Source organism: Sorex araneus, chromosome 3, assembly GCF_027595985.1.
Source record: "Sorex araneus isolate mSorAra2 chromosome 3, mSorAra2.pri, whole genome shotgun sequence".
NCBI classification, from domain to species: Eukaryota; Metazoa; Chordata; class Mammalia; order Eulipotyphla; family Soricidae; genus Sorex; species Sorex araneus.
In genome coordinates, this window is record NC_073304.1 from 48,679,392 (window position 1) to 48,693,632 (window position 14,241).

A 14,241-nucleotide genomic window follows, 5' to 3' on the forward strand; every position below is an offset into this window, starting at 1 on the left:
AGAAATATCTTAATTTTTGTGGATAAAGGCTAGGTAGAATATTTCTAGAATTCAAACTCTAATCAGAATTAACTCTGTCCTTACTAGGAAAGCAAATACTTCTCATTTTACTGGGAGGTAGAGAAACTGCATTTCTCTTGTTGATTGCTTTGTTAGAGTCTATAGGAATTTTAAATAGAATCAGATTTTTACGTAAACTCAGATTGTAGTAGTTTCAGAACAATGTGTCTAATTTCTTTATCTTTACTTCATATGAGCTATTGTGAGTGGTCCTTGGATATTAATTAAATTAAGAAATAATATAAGGAAGATTATTATTGCTATTGATATTAGTCAGTTTTACTATAAGTACAAGTGGCATATTCGATATGCCAAAAACAGTAACAAGTCTCACAATGGAGCCCACTCAAGCAAATCTATGAGCAACGGGATGACAGTGATACTATAGGTACCACCAGCCTTACTCAAAGTCAAGAGCCTTCTGATTAGATATTTTATATACACACACACTCATATACTCTCATACTCTCCCACATACTCTTACACACACTCACTCATGTACATGTGCTTGGCTAGGCTATTTGCTTCATTTTCTAAGTACAACTAGTTAGCTTCTGGGCTTAGAAACAGGTTGGCATTTCCAGACACGCCAGTCTCCAAGGCTTTCTACTTATTATGTAGTCACAGGAATCTAGGGTTTGAATAGATTTGAGATCCAGAGAGAGTCCTTCAGGGAAGCAGGAGAAATAAATATTTTAGATATAAGGGAAATCAATTCCAGTAGGCAGCTCAACTTGAAGGTTTTCCATATTCTAGATACTCCATATCTAGAGTACTCCATATCTGGAGTATCTAGAGTATCTCCATATCTAGGGCTGGAGCAATAGCACAGCGGGTAGGGCGTTTGCCTTGCACGCAGCCGACCTGGGTTTGATTCCTCTGCCCCTCTCGGAGAGCCCAGCAAGCTACCTAGAGTATCTCGCCCGCACAGCAGAGCCTAGCAAGCTACCCATGTCATATCTGATATGCCAAGAACAGTAACAAGTTTCACATGAGGACATTACTAGTGCCCACTCAAGCAAATCAATGAGCAACAGGATGACAGTGATACAGTGATACAGATACTCCATAAATCCTCATTTCTTTACCTCATTCAAAACTCAGCTTTGTTTTTTCCAAAGATCAGTAGATCTGGGATAACTCAGTTTAACAGGATAAAACCAGAGTTGGACCCCAATCCAAAGATTCTGGCTTCCTTCCACGAAACCCCTCTTTATGACAGGAATTCCAAAACTTGATGCAAAAAAAATGGAAGTTGAACATTCATGGGTCAAGCAGCCATGCTATAGTTCACATATTATCTGACAAGCATAGTTTTCCTTCAGAATCAATCAGACTCCCTCATGAGCTCACCTTCTTTAGTTTTACATGCTTCTGGTGAGAGACAGATTCTCTTTGGGAGGCTAAGCCAGAAACATGATTGAAATCAGATTAGGGTTTGTGTTCCAGCTTGTCTGTGTGTTAGTAGTAAAACCTTAATTCAGGTACACCTTCTCTGAGCCTCTACAAAACAACAACATTGTGATTGTGATTAACTAGATTACATATTAAAAAACACCTGTGAAATATACTTTTCAAATTCTTTGAGAATCGCATTACATACATCACTGTTCTGTGGTTTGCATTGACCCTGGTACCTGGGAAGGAAGAGGCATGGGTCTTCATGGGTCTTATGAGGTATAAGTCACTCCCGAGTGACTTATACTGTGACAGAGTTGCCAGGGGATACAGGCAGATCATTTTCTGAGCCATCAAGCTGCCCTTATCAGTTAGCCACCTCCTAAATTTTGTAGCAATTCTTTGACTGACCTTTTTTGGCCCGTCTCTTGCCCTAACTTTGAATTTCAGACAGCAAGGAAGCTTCCTTTATCTGTCCCATTTTGTCTCCATCCAATATGTGGAGTAAATGGAGAGAGGAAATGACACATGTACAATGTTTATGGCAGGAAAAAGAAAAGAGACAGTTTTCAGTCAGCATGCTTGGCAGCTGGCCGGATGTGTAAGTAAATAAGGAATTGCTCAGGATGGGTTGAATTTCATTACCCATTTGCTGAGCCTACATAATTATGGGTTCTGAAACATCCACCCCCTGCACTCACGAGTGAAGCTTCTGGTCTCCTGTAGAATTCAGTCCTCTGAGAGGTGAGTGGACCCAAAGCTTAAGTAGAAGGTGAAAAACAAACAAATAGAAAGCAAGAGATGGAAGGAAGGGTAGAAGGTTTTATTCCTCCCTTTCCTCTCCAAACAACTTGCCTCTTTCTGGAATATTCAGAACATGTTCTGAGCGCTTGCCTAGAAATTTTTTTTTAGTTTTTTTTTCCCCATTTTTTTAAATTCTTTTATTAATTCACCATGTGGAAAGTTACAAAGTGTTCAGGTTAAAGTCTCAGTTATACAATGCTCAAACACCCATCCCTTCACCAGTGCACATATTCCACCACCAAGAATCACGATATACGTCCCCCCTTCCTTCCTTGCCTAGAAATTTATAAGTCCTTCTTGGGATAAATCATTTTCCCATTCTCATTTACTCCCTGATCATGATGCCTTCTCAGAAAATATGGAAAATAAATATCAAAAAATCAGAAATTCGTTGCTTTGGCATAATAGCTTCTCGTAATGGCCTGTGCAACCAGAGATGCCATAACAAAAACATAACCTAAGTGTTCACATCTTCAGTGTTCCTGGTCATAAATTTTCAGTCTTGTTCTTATGCCCTGAATACAAATATCACTGTTAGCCCAAAGCAGGATTTTAAGTGCTTCTGGGAAATGAACTCAATCAATACTAACATTTTATACATCAGCTGTAGCTTATAAATGTGACCAGAAGACTATCCTATAAAAACAATGCACCTATGAATTTTCCAATAAAAGCATTTTTCTGATGATGGATTGCAAGATTTTTTATTATCTTCTGCTCAATTGCTTTGTAGCATAAAAGAAAAATTTCTAGGGAGCACAGAGATAAAAAAAAAGAAGTTTCTAGGGAGCACAAGAAATAAGAAGCTTATCTGAATACAGTACACTTAATTCTATCCTTACCATTACATATAGTTCCCTGAGCCCTGCCAGATGTGACATCTGAGTGTAGACCAAGCCCCTTTCTCTAACCATTGCTTCACCTAGGCTACACTTCTTTAAGGGTATGTCAGGTCTAGCATCTAACATTATGCAGCTACATTATCCAAAACTGAATCTGAGAAATCAGCTAACTTCAGTTCTATGTAACTGAATAAGTTTGGCTTTAATACTCCAACTTTCAAGTAGGGTTATAAATTTTTTAAAAGGTGTGAAATTAAAATAGCCATAAATACGAAGTTTTAAAGTATGAATGAAAAAAATCCTTTAGAATATGAATCTCTTTTTATTGTATGTTGCTAAGACACTTTTTCAACTTTTTATACTTCCTGTAGAAATTTCTTAAGGATAAAGTATTTATCCCCTTTTTTGCAATTTTCTTTTTTGTGGTCTTACCAGTATGCATTGTAATCAGAACAAACCAGTATTTTTTCAAATATCATAAGTTTTTTGGTACTTATCTTGTGTTCCTGCTGGGTCTATCTTTGAAGACTATTCTGTGTGCATTTGAAAAGCAATGTAAATGCCACTATTTTGTAATGTGTTACTTATCTATCAAATCCATTTGTTCTAGTTCAGCATATAGAATTGTGATTTTCTAATTTACCTTGGTTTCGTTAATATGTTCCTGTTTGTAAATGGAATGTAAAATCCCCTATATATTATTAAATAAATATTGCAAATAATAGTTGCTTAATTAAAAAAAAAAGTATTTATCCCCAAATTATAGCGCAGCCAGGTCCCAGTAATAAGTATGAGAGGACCTTTAAGTAACTGCAGGTTCAGTTCACTTGATACTTTCATACTCAGTTGTATTGGTCTGACTTCCTAGAACCTCAGTATTTAGAGCAAAGTACAGTGTTGGATCAGAGAGATGTAGGTAAGGCCTCTCATGAAGCTGTCCTGGGTTTGATCCCTGAAACCACATATGGTCCTCCAAACAAACCCAAAAGTTACCTCTGAGTACAGAGCAAGTCTTGAGCACCTTTGGATAAGCCCCTCTCCAACAAAAGGCACATGGATTGAAGGATATCCTCTAACAGATCTTGTTCTAAGAATCTGCCATCTGCATCCCCCCAATCAATCAGCACATGTTTTGTGAGCCAGAAGAAAAGAGATAGATAACAGTGAATAGCATCAAACAATTATTGAGTAATATGCCATATGTCAGCAGGAATCTAGGCTTAAACTGTCCTATCTCATGCAAGACTCACAATAGCCCAAAGTAGTATTCTCATTTTATGAATTAGGAAAATTTATTAGGAACTTTTCTAAAGCCTGTGCTTTTCTATAATCATTCCACACTACTTCTACTAAGTATTTGACCTTATACTGGTCCTTTTCACTTTTTTACTCTTAGCTTATATTGGGCTGGATCGATAGCACAGCAGTAGGGCATTCGCCTTTCACGCAGCCGACCGGTGTTTGATTCCTCCATCCCTCTTGGAGTGCCCGGCAAGCTACCGAGAGTATCACACCCACACAGCAGAGCCTGTCAAGCTACCCTTGGCATATTTGATATGCCAAAAACAGTAACAATAAGTCTCACAATAAGAGATGATACTGGTGCCCGCTCGAACAAATCGATGAGCAACGGGATGACAGTAACAGCTTATAGTATATAGTTTCAGGAGTATTGCTTAACAGTGTGTTCATGTCACCATGCCTATCACCAAGATACTGTGCCATGTCACCACTAAAAAAAAAAAACTAAACTACTCATTCCTCCTAATGCCCTTTCCCTCGAGTAATGACTATAGTTTACAATAAGTTTAGACATTTTCTTTAGTTTATTTATATCTAAATATGAGTGATTATATTAGTAATTGTCCCACATATTTTGCTTACCACAATTTCTTCAGTTTTATCTATCTCTGGGGCTGGAGAAATAGTACAAAGGTTAAGGCACTTGCCTTGTATGCAGCTGACCTGGGCCCTATCTGAGCCCTATCAGGAATAACCCCTGAATTCAGAGCCAGGATTATACACACACACACACACACACACACACACACAACACCAAAAAAAAGGTTTCATCCATCTTATTCCAATTGGCATAATTTTATCTTTTTCATGGCAGACTAGCATTTTATTGAGTATTGACGCCACAGCTTCTTTATCCATGCATCTGTCACTGTGAGCTACATATTTTAAAGGTTTTTACCTAATTAAAAACAATTTACTAAAGGATAATAAAAGAAAAATTCATAAGCTTAAGAGATATAATTAACTGAAAGTTGAATGAGGCATTGCTTTGGCAAGGAGAGGGGGGTTTATTTTTTCATAAAAGGCATTGTGAGAAAGGAAACTTTTCTCTGTGTTTTATAGAAAGGATGGAAAGAGATACTCATATTGCTAAAAGTAATTCTGTACTAAATACAATGATTCAGGCTTTAAACATAGAAAAATTCGGTAAAGGGATTTAGCTAGAAGTATCTAAATTTCCTTCCCCACATAATATAAAGCCTAGGGGTAGAAGGCTAGATTATTCAGATGCCTTTGGAACAGAGATTTTTTTTCTTTTTCTATCAACATGTAGGCCTTCTCTTTATGATAGTCCCAGCTGTAAAGACAGATGAGAACAAAAGAAAGGAGCTACGCCAGTAGCACTAGACTTTTACGTAAAGAATCAGCACTATGTATATCCTGGATCCTTCTCTGTAGGCAAGGCAGGCTGGGAAAGCTAGTGGTTACTTGGACACATTTGTCCTCACCTCTATCCCTTCCTCTGACAAAATTGAATTCATATTAATGAGAGGTTTGGGAAGTTGGAAAAAGAGTGGTGTGGAAAAGACTTAGGCAACCAGTCTGTACTGGGAGAGAAAAGATGTAGAAAGGAGTTAGGGCAACAGGTATGTACTGGGTGAGAGAAGATGTGGAGAAAGAATGATGCCCTACCATTTGTATCTGTCATGTACATGTAAGTGGCCCCAAAATATCGTACCAAATGCCCTAGCCCTTTCTTCCCTCATTTTGTTTATTTTTGTTATTATTTTTATTTTTTAATGAATCACTGTGAGGTACAGTTACAGACTTAGAAACTTTCGTGCTTACGTTTCAGTGATACAATGATCCAATACCCATCCTTCCACCAGTGCTCATTCTCCACCACCAATGTTCTCAGTATCCCTCCCACCACCCCCACATCAGCCCCCTCTCCGCCCCCCAACCCTGCCTCTGTGGAAAGCACATTCCTTTTTACTCTCCCTCTCTCTCTCCCTCTCTCTCTCTCTCTCTCTCTATCTTTCTCTCTCTCTCTCCTTTTGGATGTTGTGGTTTGCAACACAGGCATTAAGTGGCCATCATGTTCAGTCTATAGTCTTCAGCACACATCTCGCATCCCGAGTGGGCCCTCCAAGCATCCTTTACTTGGTGATCCCTTCTCTATCTGAACTGCCTTTTCTCCCAGCACGTGAGCCTGGCTTCCAAGCTGTGGAGCAATTATCCTGGTCCTTATCCATACCGTCCTTGGTGTTAGTCTCCTATTCCCCTCATCCTGTTTTTGACTCTTCATCTTTCTCCAGAGTAATAGCCCTTTGTTGACCATCATTAAGTCATCTGACTCACTATTTGGATTATTTTTAAAATTTTGGTAAATAAAAAACATTAAATAAATTAGCCCTGGACTGTCTACTTAATGAGATGAGGAATTCTGGCAGATATCAACTGGTACAGGCCTCTGATAACTGTGACCAAAAGTGTTCATGGTATTACAAGAAAAACTGCCCAGAAAAACTGTGGAAGAACTCTTCACACCATTGTTTACAGAATTCTCGTGTAAAAATGTCAACTCGGTGACCTAAACTTAAAAATGAAATAACTGAGGAAGTTGAGAACTCCTGAGTCTTACATCAAAGCCCTGTGCTGGCCTTAATCTCCTTCCTGTGATTACAACTCTGTGGTTTCTTTCTTTGTCTTTGCAGAGCCAGCTCTCCCAGGCGCTGAACGGACTCTCAGACCGGGCCAAAGAAGCCAAGGAGTTCCTGGTGCAACTTCGCAACATGGTGCAGCAGATCCAGGTACTGGCAGCACCTGAGAAATGCAAACTTGTGAGATGTACTTGGAGAGTGAGATGTCTCTCTGGAACCAGAGAGACATCTGGTTTCCTGTTACTTGGCCTGGAAATTTTCATTTATTTTGTTCTACTTTATCTCTTCTAATACATACAAACATACATAAAGTTCAATTACAAGTGTACCTCTTTTGAGGCATTTACACATTTCTAATATGCCAGAAACACAACCTGGGTGCCAAATGACTTCTCTCTTCCACTCTGGATTCTAATTCTCAAATTCTGGTTATTTGCAATGAAGTCTTTTTATGAATTCAGTCATTTTGTTGACTTAAAAATGTATAGATTCCCCAAACATCTTGCAATGATTATATTTGTATTTAATGGTAAAACTAGATCACACAGTTATTTTTTTCTCCTTTCATCCTTCTTCCTTTCCCTCCTTTGTCCCTTTCCTCCCTTTCCATAAAACTTTTCTTTCTCTAATTAGATACTTAAGTAATTTTTGATCATGATTCGCTGTTGATTATCATTTCATTTTGTCTTATTCAGACACAATTACTAACATGTCACCCAGTATTTGAAAGTTTATCATTTCTCCACTATAGCTGAGGGAAGACACTATAACAAATTACATGAGCTGCTAAAATAATAGCCTTCTGTCCTATTTTCTTCTTATATATTAAGGTTTGCCTCACAGAAATATCCCAAGCTATTGGTCTATTGGTTTTCCAAACTAACATTTAAACTATGGAAAAGCAGAAATGGATTTCAGAATATTTTCTAAAATAAGTAGCCTCTCAGAACGTCTCACAGTGATTTCTTTGCATTCTTGGCATTCATGAGCATTTTAATACAACTTTTGGTCCCCTAACAACCTAATAGTTGCATACTTCCTTTCCAAAGCAATAGAGCTTATCAATCAGTTCTTTCTTTGCTTCTACTAGCATAAAATGTACAACCCTAAGCTTTCCTCTACACCTCATCATTTCATTAGAGAAAAGCTTTCTTTCAGTTCTAAATCAGACCTGGAGAAGGCCCTTCCATTCCTCCTAATATTAGACTACATTGGAACATAGAAAGCTATTAAGTGAGAACTCTGAGAACCCAAAAGCACTTACCATGAAAGCTAAAACTTAACACTGAACATCACTGCTCAGTCATGAAGGTAATATGTCTAATACAAAGAACATCTTGCATTTTAAACTAGCTACAAAATACCTATCAGTGAATGTATTATTGTATTAAGAAATAACTCTTTGGGTAAGAAATTAAATTTTAGTAGACTAAGCTGTTCCTTCCTTGTAAACCCCAAAGCTAACAATGACTCAGCTAGGTGCTCAGTTTTTAATGTAACTAGGGAGTGTGTAAGTACTCTGCTCTTAATTTACATAAATTATAATTGTTTTTCAGATTATGATTTAAGAGTCAAAATTATATATGTAACCTACTGAAAGGATAATTTTTTAATTAACCTTTAATTAACCCCTAATAATTTTTGTTGTTGTTTTTGGTAGTGTACAGGGCTTACTCCTAGCTCTGTGTTCAGGGATCTGGCTGGGCTCAAATGACCATATGCAGTGCTGAAGGTTGAACCCAAGTCAGTCACATGAAAAGCAAGAGCCCTTCCTGTTATGCTATCACTCCAGTCCATGAATTCTTTTAGTGAAAGGCTTATATTTAAAGTAACTGTCTATAGCACATAAATCTTTTAATCAAGTAAAATATAGATCCAGCCTTTGACTTAACCATCATGGCACACCATTTACTTGATTTATGGCTTCATAGTCACATGATGCCCTTTCCCCTCCAAGCTGTGTGTTCACATCTTATTTCACGTCTTATTTTTACACCAGCTACATGTGTGATTACCTGCTGGAAGTCATTATTTGCCTTCTTTAATAAAAAGAGTAAGTACTTTTTGCCCTGGACTATTCTTTTAAGGGTTTTTTTTAGTGTCTAGAGAGATAGTACAGATGGTAAGACACTTGCCTTGTACACACGCGACGCCCCCCCACACACACACACACACAATTTTTAATTGCCAAATGTGTATTGAGGACAGTTTCTTTTCATTCTCTTTGGCAACAATCTCTACTCTACAAATGGGTGCAGAGCTCCATTTTCCCTGGAGGCTTGAGATGCAGGGGGATCCAGGCTGAGAGGTGTGCTCTTTCACAGGAGAACAGCGTGGAGTTTGAAGCCTGCCTGGTGGCCCAGTGTGATGCCCTCATTGATGCCCTCAACAGAAGGAAAGCCCAGCTGCTTGCACGTGTCAATAAGGAGCATGAGCACAAGCTGAAGGTGAGTACCATGTGGTGGGGGATGCAGAAACCCAGCATGTGGGTTTCTAGGAACCAGAATGGCCATAGCCTTGGGCGCTGGTGGCTTTCTATCAAGGATAAAAGCGTACCTTCATACACTACCCACTGTATCATCTCACCCCTACTGGTTCAATGATGTCTCTGGACTAAGAATTACTCTGAGAAAGCATAATAAAATATATCAAAATCCCTACTCTCATGGGGCTTCTATTCTAGCAGAATGGATAAATAGTAAATTAGAGAAGTCAGTAGCACTGTAGCACTGTCATTCCATTGTTCAGCTATTTGCTCGAGCAGGCACCAGTAACATCTCCATTGTGAGACTTGTTGTTACTGTTTTTGGCATATCGAATACGCCACAGGTAGCTTGCCAGGCTCTACTGTACAGTAAGTAATATGGAAGAAAAAAGTGCTGGGGGAGAAGGGGATGGGAAAATTAAGGAGAACTGGAAAAGGCATTGGAATTTTAGGCAGGTAGAGTGTGACTATTCATAAATAAATGTACATTTTTGAGTGGGGAAATGTAGTCTGTTCTTTCTAGAAGACGATTAAAATGTACTTAATGTTGGAAGTAACTGGTGTATTTAAATAACTGCAAAAACTTTTCTCACCCCTCAGTAGTAGCAATTGATTACAAGTCTGGGAACTTATTGGCAGGATTGTTCTTCCTGCAGACATCTTATCTCCCATTAGGGTGAGGCAACAAGGTAAGTGCAGTAGTCTAGCACAAGGGAGTTCGAAAGTAGGCACTCAGCAGACATCTACATACACGGCAACTAAGCCAGGAAGTGAGGATGGTGTGAGAAAAATAAAGAATTGCCCTGGAACTGGGTTGGAGGGAGAAGTGAGGTCAGACTGCTCTCTGTTGGAGTCAGCAGCAGAGAATGAACAACCTCAGGGGTGCAGGCTCATATGCTGCAGCTCTCCTTAGTACGCTGGAACAGACCTCAGTCTCTGAAAACCAACAGAAGGTCCCACTTTTAAAGAAAGTGATTTTAGTAGGAACACCAAAGACAGAATTCAGAATGAAGAATAGGAGTACAGCTAAAGGATCTGGGCCAAATAGCTAGTGGCAAGGAAGTTCTGAGTGGGACCAATACCTTGTTCATGGTTACAAGAAACAAGATAAGAATCCTTCTTCTCTCCCTGATGATTAGCAATGTAGAGCATTTTTTCATGTGCTTTTTGGCCATTTATATTTCTTTGTTAAGGAGGTTTCTGTTCTTTTTTTCTTTTCATATTTTTGATGAGATTGGAGGTTTTATTTCCTTATAAAGTTCTACCAGTGCCTTGTATATTTTGGATATTAAACCCTTTCTGATGAGTATTGGGTAAATAATTTTTCCCATTCTGTAGGCTGTCTATATCTTGATCTCCATTTCTTTTGAGGTGCAGGAGCTTTTTAGCTGAATGTAGATTTGTTTATCTTTGCTTCCACTTGCTTGATCAGTGGTGTTTTATCTTTAAAGATGCCTTTAGCTTCAATGTCATGGAGGATTCTGCCTACATTTTCCTCCTTGTACCTTATGGTTTCAGGTCTGATATTGAGGTCCTTAATCCTGCTTTTTTTAGTTGAATCACTGTGAGATAGACCCTTACAGAGCTGTTTATTATTATGCTTCAGTCAATACCCGTCCATCCACCAGTTTAACGTTTCCCAGCACCATTGACCCCAATTTCCTCCCAACACCCTCCTCCCACCCCCAGCCTGCCTCTATGGTAGGCTCTTCTATCTATCTATCTATCTATATATCTATCTATCTATCTTTCTCTTTCCTTTTGGGCATTGTGCTTTGCAATACAGATTCTAAAATATTGTCATGTATATCCCTTTACCTACTTTATTTAATCCATTTTGATCTGACTTTTATTGACTTTTTTTTTGCAAGGACCACGATGAATGGCCCACGGTTGGAGGCCTGCCTCAAGGGCTGGGGGAGAGAGCAGTTGGGATAGAGAAGGACCCTGTGACAATGATGGTTGGAAGGGATTGCTCTGGATGAGAGATATGTGCTGAAGATGGGTAAAAGACCAAACATGATGGCCTCTCAGCATCTGTATTTCAAACCATAATGCCCAAAAGGAGAGAGAGAGAAAGAGAGAGAGAGAGAGGTGCCATAGAGGCAGGCTGTGTGTAGGGGAGGTCAGTGGAGGATAACAAGGATATTAGTGGTGGAAAATGTACACTGGTGGAGGGATGGGTGTTGAAACATTGTATGACTGAAACCCAATCACAAAAGCTTTGTAATTGCATCTCATTGTGATTCAATTTTTTTAAAAAGTTAATAAAAACCCTGCTTCTGACTGGGGCCTGAGCTCTGGGCAAGATCTGCAATGAGAGTGAGTGTCAAGGCTAAACCCTGAGCAGTAGAGCGACTGGTTCTTCACTTGTGTCCCACCTACCATCATCTTGCCACCGTCCCCCTCCCCCAACCCAAGCACTCAGAATTCTTTCTTTAATCCAGTTTGATCTGACTTTTATGCTTGGTGTTAGACAGAGGTCTGAGTTAATTGTTTTGCAGGGACCACAATGAGAGTTCCCAGTTCTCTGCCAGCAAGACAGGGCAAGCCACCTGACCAAGCAAAACAAAACAAAACAAAAAACTGTACTCTAGCTTCCTCTTTCATGGCCTACTTGCTTGTTGCACCTCAAAGCATTCTGAGACATACTGTGGACTCTTGTGTCTTCCTTCCCACAATCTGGGCAGTAAAGTCCAGGCAGAAATGTGGCTGGAATATTAACCATCTTTGAGATGTCAGGGCTATGACTCCAAGGAGGTTGGGTGGTGAGCCAAGCTAGAAATGGTTCCCAAGGGCTGTCCTGCCATAATGAAGTTGGCTGACCTGCCCTCTGCTGGCACAGCATAAGTGTGTCTCTTTAAATGTCCCTGGGAAGACAGTAAGTACACAGTTTGATCAAAGGGAGTCACAACAAATTTCCTGATAGAAAAAAAAAATGCATTTCTTGGAATTGAATCTGAACCAGGAGTTTGGAGGAGGAAAAAGGTGTCCAAGTCTTTTATTTTCAGAGCCTCAGCTTATGTGAATTGTTAGACAGCAAAGTCGGTGGATCTTAATGGTCTTTCCAGGGTGGCCTTTACTATTTCCTGGTGGAGAGTCTGACTGGAAGACCCCTTGAGTTCATCTTAGAGAGAATTCAAGTCCCTGAGCCCATTGCATTAGACCTGACTGTAATCCAAAAGCATTAGGCTTTTGGTAGGGTTGTCCCTCAGTCTATGCATTGTTTTCATAGTGCTGGTGACTTTACTTTGGTAGCTTTCTCTAGCTCAGGGTCATTCACTGCCTCTATTGCCTAAGAAGTATACAATATGGGAGAACACTGCTAGAAGCATCTTAAATTCATTACATGGTTGATGTTAAGGTAATTTTTGTTCTTTGCACTGTAGCACTGTCGCACTGTCATCTTGTTGTTCATCGATTTGCTCAAGCGGGCACTAGTATTGTCTCCATTGTGAGACTTGTTGTTAATGTTTTTGGCATATTGAATATGCCACGAGTAGCTGGCCAGGCTTTGCCGTGTGGGCGGGATACTCTCGGTAGCTTGCTGGGCTCTCCAAGAAAGACAGAGGAATTGAATCCGGATCGGCCACATGCAAGGCAAATACCCTACCCACTGAGCTATCACTCCAGCCTTTTGTTCTTTGCATGTTCAAAAACTTTTTATTATTGCCAAAATTTTTGAAACCCCACATTCAGGTACACAAACCCCAGTTGAGGAGTGGGGGATCACAACCATAGTTTAAGAAGCTAGATACTAACCTAGCAGATGGAAACCTGAAAATTATCTACTAATGATGTATGTAGTAATTCCTGAAACATGGGGAAGAAATTGGGGACAGTATTATGAGAGTATCATGCTCTATTGACTGAGATATTCAGGCACTTTGGAGACAATATTAAAAATCCTCTCTTTTACCTCAAAACCTCCATAAAAGTTTTAGCATATGGACATCAGTCATATATTTAACTGCAACAGTCTAGGAAATGGAAAGCAATGTTCTCCAAGAGAGTCAAGTTAGGTCTTAATAAAAATTCTTCTAGTTTCCATTTACCTGAACTAATCTAAAAATGACCAGAGATGAGCCTATGTAGTTATCCAGCCATCAACACAAAATGACCCTCATTGGCAACCAAGCTCTGGCTTTTACAATAGCAATTAGTGACATTTAGGGACCACATTTCTGAGGCAACACCATACAAACTGCATTGAAGGGCTCAGTTCCTCTCTTCCTCACAACAACCCCATTAGGTCATTGTCACTGTTACTCCATTCTAGAGGTGATGACATGATAGTACCATAGCAATTACAGTCTTATTAGCCTGGCTTCAGAGCTCAAATCTGGCCTCTATTTGAAGAAGTACAGTATGGTGCGAGCATATCCCATCTTCCACCTTCCTTATCATGCAACACATAATGTGAGGGTTGGAGCCATGGAAAGGGGACCAGAACCCAAAATGTTATTTGAGTCACATGGAGCTATATGAAATTAAACCATATCTGCCTGGGGGCATGGCATGGGAAGTGGGTCTTCTTTTCCTTAAAATAGTGGAACAGAGGCCAAAGAGATATTATAGTGAATAGGGTGCTTGCCTTGTACTCATACAACTCAGAACCACTCATAGTCCCTCAAGCCCTACTAAGAGTGATCCCTGAGCACATAGCCAGGAGTCAGTCCTGAGCACTGCCAGCTGTGATACCAAGACCCTAAATAAGTGAATAAATTAAAATATAAATAGTGGAACC

General features: G+C 39.5%; 1 protein-coding gene across 5 annotated transcripts in view; it reads left to right on the forward strand.

Moving 5' to 3' along the window:
• The window catches only part of TRIM9 (tripartite motif containing 9), a 107,118-nt gene that overhangs the window by 45,842 nt on the left and 47,035 nt on the right, over positions 1–14,241 (forward strand). For all 5 annotated transcript variants that reach the window (XM_055131304.1, XM_004601734.3, XM_055131302.1 and 2 more), the window contains exons 2-3: positions 7,064–7,159; positions 9,334–9,456. In XM_055131304.1, coding sequence (XP_054987279.1) covers positions 7,064–7,159; positions 9,334–9,456 — 219 coding nt within the window. The remainder of the gene's footprint in view (positions 1–7,063; positions 7,160–9,333; positions 9,457–14,241) is intronic.